General features: G+C 39.4%; 1 protein-coding gene across 1 annotated transcript in view; it reads left to right on the forward strand.

Annotated features, from left to right (window-relative positions):
* The window catches only part of LOC117929329, a 33,901-nt gene extending 25,351 nt beyond the window's left edge, over nt 1-8,550 (forward strand). The window contains exon 9 of the mRNA XM_034849614.1: nt 8,024-8,550. Coding sequence (XP_034705505.1) covers nt 8,024-8,205 — 182 coding nt within the window. The 3' untranslated portion in view covers nt 8,206-8,550. The remainder of the gene's footprint in view (nt 1-8,023) is intronic.
* Nucleotides 8,551-8,984: the final 434 nt, after the last annotated feature.

An 8,984-nucleotide genomic window follows, 5' to 3' on the forward strand; every position in this document is an offset into this window, starting at 1 on the left:
GATATCCCTGAGGTTGACCGCGTACAGTGGAGGAAGATAGATGCACAGTTATGTAGTGTATTATGGCAATCGGTTGATCCCAAGATTCTTCTTCATCTTCGGGCCTACAAAACTTGTTTTAAATTTTGGACTCAGGCCAAAGGATTATATACGAATGATATCCAGCGTCTTTATAAGGTGGCTTCTGCTATTGTCCATCTCAGCCAACAAGACTTGGATCTATCTACTTATATTGGCTAGATTGCCTCTCTTAAGGAGGAGTTCTTGACTGTGATACCTCTTACTCCTGATGTTAGGGCTCAACAAACACAGCTTGACAAGTTTTTCATGGTTCTTACTCTTATTGGCCTCCGTCCGGATCTTGAGCCTGTCCGCGATCAGATTCTTGGTAGTTCATCAGTTCCGTCCTTGGATGATGTGTTTGCTCGCCTCCTACGTATCTCCTCCACTCAGACTTTGCCATTTGATAGCTCTTCAGATTCTTCTGTGTTAGTTTCTCAAACTAACTCTCGAGGAGGCCGCAGTGGTACCCGAGGTAGAGGTCAACGTCCTCATTGCACCTATTGCAATAAACTTGGCCACACTCGCGATCGTTGCTATCAGTTACATGGACGACCTCCTCGCACTACCCATGTGGCCCAGTCCTCTGATTCTCCGCTGCCTCAGCCTCCGAGCTCTTCCGCATCTCAGGCTTCTGTTGCCTCTGTTGCCCAGCCTGGTAATGCCTCTGCTTGCCTTACCCACACATCTTCTCTTGGACCCTGAATTCTAGATTCTGGAGCTTCTGATCACTTATCTGGTAATAAGGATCTTTTCTCCTCTATTACTACCACCTCTGCTTTACCTACTGTTACCTTAGCTAATGGTTCTCAAACTGTGGCTAAAGGTATTGGTTTGGCCTTTCCTCTGCCTTCTCTACCTCTCACTTCTGTCCTTTATATTCCTGAATGTCCTTTTAATCTTATTTCCATCAGCAAAATCACTCGTACTCTTAATTGCTCTATTACATTTTCTGATAAATTTGTGACCTTGTAGGACCGGAGTACGGGGAAGACGATTGGCATAGGACGTGAGTCTCAAGGCCTCTATCACCTCACCTCGGATTCATCTCCTGCAGTTTGCATTTCCACTGATGCTCATTTCCTCATTCACAATCGTCTGGGCCACCCTAGTCTCTCCAAGTTCCAGAAGATGGTCCCTCGTTTTTCCACTTTATCGTCGCTTCCGTGTGAGTCATGTTAGCTTGGGAAACATACTCGTGTCTCGTTCTCAAAGCGTTTGAATAATCGGGCAAAGTCTCCTTTTGAGCTTGTCCACACTGATGTTTGGGGTCCTTGTTGGACTGCGTCTATTTTAGGATTTCAGTATTTTGTCACTTTCATTGATGACTATTCTCGATGTACTTGGTTATTTTTAATGAAAAATCGAGCTGAGTTATTCTCTATTTTCCAGAAATTTTATGCTGAAATCCAAACCCAGTTCAATATTTCTATTCGTGTGTTACGCAGTGATAATGCCAGGGAATATTTTTCAGCCCCATTTACTTCGTTTATGTCTCATTATGGGATTCTTCATCAGTCTTCTTGTGCTCATACTCCTCAACAAAATGGGGTGGCTGAACGCAAGAATCGACATCTTGTTGAGACAGCTCGTACTCTCCTCCTCCATAGTAATGTTCCTTTTCGTTTTTGGGGGGACGCTGTTCTTATCGCTTGTTATTTGATTAATCGTATGCCCTCCTCTGTCTTACATGATCAGATTCTTCACTCCCTTCTCTTCCCTGACCAACCACTTTATTTCCTTCCTCCTCGTGTCTTTGGTTGTACTTGCTTTGTTCATATTCTCACTCCTGGACAGGACAAGCTTTCCGCCAAAGCCATGAAGTGTCTCTTCTTGGGATACTCCAGACTTCAGAAGGGTTATCGTTGTTATTCCCTTGAGACTCATCGATACTTTATCTCCGCTGATGTCACCTTCTTTGATGACTCACCATTCTTTTCCACCACTTCTGAGTCTCTTCCTGTTTCTGAAGTCTTGCCTATTCCCATTGTCTCCCCACCTGATGCTATGCTTCCTCGACCACTTCAGGTTTATCATCGTCGCCCTCGTGTCGTTGCTCCTCTCCCTTTTGCTGAGGCACCTGCTGACTCACTTCCTATCCCTTCGGCTTCACCTACCCCGGCTCTGCCTTCTCCTAATGACTTACCCATTGCTGTTCGGAAAGGTACTCGCTTTACTCGTAATCTTCATCCCATTTACAATTTTTTGAGTTATCATCGATTATCTTCACCCTATTCTGCTTTTGTTTCTGCTATATCCTCTGTTTCTCTTCCAAAGAGCACCTATGAAGCTCTTTCCCATCCAGGCTGGCGACAGGCAATGGTGGATGAAATGGCTGCTCTGCACTCTAATGGCACTTGGGATCTTGTTGTTTTACCCTCGGGTAAATCTACCGTTGGCTGTCGTTGGGTCTACGCAGTTAAGGTTGGTCCTGATGGTCAGGTTGATCGCCTTAAGGCCCGCTTAGTTGCTAAAGGCTATACTCATGTTTATGGTTCTGATTATGGTGACACATTCTCTCCGGTTGCCAAGATTGCTTCTATCCGTCTGCTTCTCTCCATGGTTGCCATCTGTTCTTGGCCTCTTTATCAATTGGATATTAAAAATGTCTTCCTTCATGGTGATCTTGCCGAGGAAGTTTATATGGAGCAACCTCCTGGTTTTGTTGCTCAGGGGGAGTCTGGTTTAGTATGCAGGTTACGCCGTTCTCTATATGGCTTGAAACAATCTCCTCGAGCATGGTTTGGCCGTTTTAGTTCTGTTGTTCAAGAGTTTGGCATGCTTCGCAGTATAGCAGACCATTCAGTTTTCTATCATCATAACTCTTTGGGGCAGTGTATTTATCTGGTTGTTTATGTGGACGACATCGTCATTACAGGCAGTGATCAGGATGGTATTCAGAAACTAAAGCAACACCTTTTTACCCACTTTCAGACCAAAGACTTGGGGAAACTCAAGTATTTCTTGGGAATTGAGATAGCTCAATCCAGTTCTGCTGTGGTCCTTTCCCAAAGGAAGTATGCTTTAGACATCCTGGAAGAAACCGGTATGTTAGACTGTAAACCGGTAGACACACCTATGGATCCGAATGTCAAACTTGTACTAGGACAGGGGGAGCCTTTAGGAGACCTCGGGAGATATCGACGGCTCGTAGGTAAATTGAACTATCTTACCATTACTCGTCCAGACATTTCTTTTCCTGTGAGTGTTGTTAGTCAATTCCTACAGTCACCATGTGATAGCCATTGGGATGCTGTAATCCGCATTCTTCGATATATCAAAAGTACACCAGGTCAAGGTGTGTTGTACGAGAACAGAGGTCATACTCAGGTTGTTGGTTACACAGATGCAGATTGGGCTGGCTCACCCACAGATAGACGTTCCACTTCAGGGTACTGTGTTTTTATTGGAGGTAATCTAATATCTTGGAAGAGTAAGAAACAAGATGTAGTGGTCAGATCTAGCGCTGAAGCCGAGTATCGAGCTATGGCTTTGGCAACATGTGAACTCATATGGTTGAGACATCTTCTTCGAGAGTTGAGATTTGGAAAGGATGAACAGATGAAACTCATATGTGATAACCAGACCACATTACATATTGCATCCAATCCAAGTCTTTCATGAAAGGACCAAACATATTGAAGTTGACTGTCATTTCATTAGAGAGAAGATCGCATCAGGATGTGTTGCTACAAGTTTTGTTAATTCAAATGATCAACTAGCTGACATCTTCACTAAATCTCTCAGAGGTCCTAAGATTAAATATATTTGTAACAAGCTTGGTGCATATGACGTATATGCTCCAGCTTGAGGGAGAGTGTTGAATATAATGTATTTATAGTGTATAACCTTTCCTTGTTAATATAGGACACATATATGGTAGGACACATGTATGGTAGTTAGGACTCTTAGCCTTGTATATATATATATTACTCAATTGTAAGTAGATCATTACATTAATGAGAATTAAGGTCTTTCTTCTTTCTCTCTCTCTCAACAATCTACAATTGTACTTTTCTTTTTTAAGAAGATTCATTTAGAGGTACCATGTGTCTTATTTTGCATCACATTGTTTCTTTCTTGAATTTGCTAATTTGAATGTCTAAATTGTAGTTTTCTTAAATCATAATTTATGTTTACTATTTCTCTATTCATTTTGCTGTATCCTTAAAAGTTTTCCAGTTCAACCGAGAGTGTCTAAGTGATATTCCTCTTCATCTTTGGTTCTTTGAGAAACCTATTGTTAGATTTTTCTACAACCTCCAGCTTCTAAAAGGGTTACATGTAAGAGAGGTAGAGTGGTTTTGAATTGTTGAAACTTGAAAGTTCCTTATTTCCTTGTATTTGATAGGAGTGATGTGTTTGAAGTTGCATTGCATCGATGGTTATCTCATGATTGTTGTGCATATCTATGTATCTTTGTATCTAGATATCAATGTATGTAATAATTGTTTTATCAAATGATGAGACTTTTTAAAATCAGGTGTTCTGTATAAAATACTTAGATCTGGAGACTTCAGTTTCATCCATTTCATTAGCTTCATAAATTTTTTGGATGCTTTTTGTTCTTCTATGACTGTTTAGCATATGATTTAGGCAATTTTCCGATATTTTTAGACTTACCTGAAGATTTTCTCGAGTATAAAATAGTGTAAATATAGCATTTGGTTTGTTCTGACCTTTCACTATTTTAAGCACAATTTGCTCCAGATAAGGATCAATGGCATTCAATCATCCAAAAAACCATTAGAATCCATCTAGTCAGGAAACTTGTTTTGAATATTGCCTTTTTATCTTAAAAAAAAAAATGATGAATATTTGTGATCCTTCAGCGAATATGGACTGAAAATCTATTGTAATCATTTATGCTAGTCATCTATCTCTTAACAGTGGCCATGAACATCGGACAATTGGTTGATGGCTTAGAACTGGTTGTTAATTTTTTTTTCTTCTTTCATGAAAATATTTTCTAGGGGTTTCAAGGTCGTCCCTATGGGATACTTAACACCTCTGAGATGGATCTTGAAGTGGAACTTGATTCTGCACAACAACATCATGAGGAGTTTAATTTTAGTGAGATATGTGTGCATCAAATGATACATTCCATTGAATTTATCCTGGGTGCAGTTTCAAATACGGCATCTTACCTACAACTTTAGGCTTTAAGGTACGGCCATAGTTTCCCTCTCATTATAGTCAAATTTCCATCTGTTTATATTATTATAGTTTAGTTGACATCTCCTACTGTTGTTGCAGCTTCGTCCACTCGGAATTGTCAACCGTGTTCTATGAGAAAGTCCTTGCATGGAGGTGAGTTTAGTTGTCAGATTTTTTATTTTATTTTTATCACTTCTAGTTCACATATTTATTAATTGGTTTCTCGCTTGATGTTTAGACTCTAAACTACTACCTGTACTGCATTTTCCTTAACACTCATGAAAAATTTTAGGATATTTGGCCACTTCTTGGACTCAGATGTAGGTGTCAGGTGTGGGTACATATCTAGGAATCAAATTCTTGAACTCCAAAATTTAGGATATGTGGAACAGGCCAAAAAGGATCCAAAGTTTTGGATCGTTTCTTGGTGTTTGAGGACTGGGAAAGTCGGTTGAGTGGGGTGGTGCAAAGTACTCTCTCCATACCAGTGTCTGATCATTATCCTATTTTGTTAGACGTGGGAGGGGTGAGGAGTGGTCCTTTGCCTTTTCACTTTGAGAATATGTGGTTGAAGGAGAAGGGGTTTAAGGACCTTTTAAAAGACTGGTGGCAAGGGCTCAATTTCAGGGGTTCTAGTAGTTTCATTTTGGCAGCAAAGTTGAAGGCTCTTAAGGGTATTTTGAAAACCTGAAACAAGGAGGTTTTTGGGAAGGTGGAGGTGAATAAGAGATTGATTTATAGGTCAATTTCTAAGATACTCAAGAGAGGTCTAGAGCCTTATCGATGGAGGAGGGAGAGGCAAGAAAGGAGGCTAAGGAGGAATTTAAGAAATGGGTTCTCATGGAGGAAATCTCCTGGAGGCAAAAATCTAGAGAAGTGTGGTTGAAGGAAGGAAGGTGACAGGAATACAGGTTTTTTCCACAGAATGGCAAATAGTCATAGAAGGAGTAATCTGACCAAGATAAAAATTAATGGTTATTGGATAGTTGAAGAGAAGGAGATCCAAGGGGCTGTGGTTAGTGATTTTCAGCACCTGTTGTCGGACCTTGGTGGTTGGAGTCCAAGTTTGGATGGGCTGGTCTTTGATAGATTAGAAGGGGAAGAGCGTTCTCTGTTAAAGAGGTTGTATCGGCTCTTTTCGACCTAAGTGGGGACAAAGCTCCAGGCCAGATGGTTACTCCTTAGCTTTTGGTAGTCTAGTTGGGATTTGGTGAAGGAGGAGGTGATGGGTTTTTTTTCGTGATTTTCATGAGCATGGGAGGTTTGTAAGAAGCCTGAACTCTACCTTCTTGGTACTGGTCCCAAAAAAAGGAGATGCTAAGGACCTGAGAGATTACATGCCTACCAGTTTGGTGGGAGGGTTGTACAAACTGTTAGCAAAGGTGTTAGCTAATAGGTTGAAGCAAGTGATGGGCAAGGTGGTATCCTCGTCTCAAAATGCTTTTGTTGAGGGGAGGCAGATTCTAGATGCAGTGCTAATAGCTAACGAGGCCGTAGATTTTCTATTGAAAAGTAATGAATGTGGGGTGATGTGTAAACTTGATATAGAGAAGGCTTACGACCATTTAAAATGGGATTTTTTTGCTCCAGGTGTTGAGGAAAATGGGGTTTGGAGAAAAATGGGTAAGGTAGGTTAAGTGGTGTATCTCTACAACTTCTTTCTCAGTGCTAGTGAATGGCACACCGGCAAGCTTCTTTAACAACTCCAGGGGGTTGAGACAAGGGAATCCCCTTTCTCCTTATCTCTTTGTATTAAGACTCTTATACATTTCTAAAACTACCAAATTTTTCACCAACAATTTTTTTTTTTAAAAATAACAACTTACTTTATAAAAAATTCTTATAATATAGTTTCTAATAAAAAGGACTTCTAAATTCTAAGGACTCAAACTAGAAGCTTGAGAATAAAAAGATTATTTTAGAAAATAGAGAGTTTAGAAGAACTTTTAAGAATTAGAAAACTTCCCAAATTCTGAATAAAAATTAATATCAATTACTAACCAATTTTGACACAAAAATTCCAAAATTACGTAAATATCCTTGATAATGTAATTTAGGTTTAAAAAAAAAAAATTCTTTCATTCCTTGATAGATCTTCGAGTTTTTAGTTTTTTTTTTTTTTCTAATCAGAAATAATGATTTTATTGCATTGTAATATTAAGTAGAAAGAAGGTAATGAGTTTGTTTCTATTAAAGAGAAGAAAAGGAAGTACCTATTGAAATTCTCCTTGAATATGACTTGCACACTCGCTCACCCATTAACTGAAAGAGCAATGACAAACTGATTTTTGCTGTAAACATCACTTTGTTGTCATTTTCCTTTTTCTACGTAATTCAGCTACTCAGACCATTTCTTAGGGAAGCATGATCATGAGCAGGCCCAACTTCATTGTCCCAAAATTTCCAAGGGGCCTTGTACTTGGAATAAAATGTTTCATTCTATTTAATGGTAAAGCTCTGAAATTCCTTAATTGCAGTTAGTTGCTCAATAGCAAATTAACTCTCATGTTATTGGAATTCCCTAGTTGCATTGGGGACTTGCTGATGGCTGATGTGGTTGGGACTGCTATACCCATGTTTATTCTTGTTTGTTGGGTATTGCCCCATGATTGAGTATGCTCTCGTGTTCGTGAACAGAAGGAAAAGCAGAACAATCTTCCCTATTGTGTTTGGGATCTATTTAACTCTGTTATCTTTTAGTTTCAATAACTAAAAGGGGAAGAAACACATGCACTCTCTGGTGATATACTTGATTGAAAAGTATGTATCTTTGAGTAATAAGATCACTTTTTGATGGCTATTACAGGTATAATAACATTGTCATCCGGATGGTGGGGCTTAGCAGTTTTTGCCTTTGCTACTGTCTTCATACTGCTCATGATGGAGACACTTGGTGCTTTTCTCCATGCCTTGCGTCTCCATTGGGTGGAATTCCAAAGTTTTACCATGGTGGCTACAAATTCAGGCCTTTCTTCTTTGCTTCATTAACAGATGACAAAGACTAGGCCCGCCATAGTTTCCTTTTTTCCGGTTTTGTGAAAGAGTACGGAAGAAATCAGAAACTTAATCCAACACTAGAAGAAGCCCAAAACCTAAAATGTATCTACCAAGTCATGGTAAGCTGTCCTTTAAGAAATCTAAATACGAGGACATGGGAAATCTTGATACTTCCTCATTCAGCTGTTCAGAGGATTGATTTCACATGCATACAAACTAGTATGGATTTTGAAGACCCGTTTCTTTTTGTAATAATTGGTCACATTAGTACACAGTTCCATTCTTGTAATGGTTTCATTATTCAGAGAATTCCAAGTTGAATGACTCCCTCTGTCTGTCTGTCTGCCACCACCCTCCATCATTCTTGCTTTCTTGGCTTTTCAGTCGAGTATCATCACCATCGATGATTGGTGAGTTTGTTGATTTTAGGTTTTTCAGTCAATAATAGTATTGGCATGCCCTGTTTCTTGGTGAGGGTTTTACATTGGCACTACCTATTCCCATTCCTATTCCTAAGGTTGACAACAACAACCAAATGACTTGGATTCATTCAGATTTCAGACGGACGATTTGTTAGAATTAAGATGGGTTCAGTCTGAGTTCTATTCCAGTTTTTTAAGCCTCACTTTCCGGTTAGATGGTTAATCGGTGAATCAAATTTGCATTTATTATGTTCAAAATAAATTTTAAAAAAATATTAAGGTGGTGTTTGGGTATATTTTTCACCTTTTGTTTTCAAAAATAATTTCTATATAAAGTACAACAGCTCC

This window comes from Vitis riparia, chromosome 13 (assembly GCF_004353265.1).
Source record: "Vitis riparia cultivar Riparia Gloire de Montpellier isolate 1030 chromosome 13, EGFV_Vit.rip_1.0, whole genome shotgun sequence".
NCBI lineage: Eukaryota > Viridiplantae > Streptophyta > Magnoliopsida > Vitales > Vitaceae > Vitis > Vitis riparia.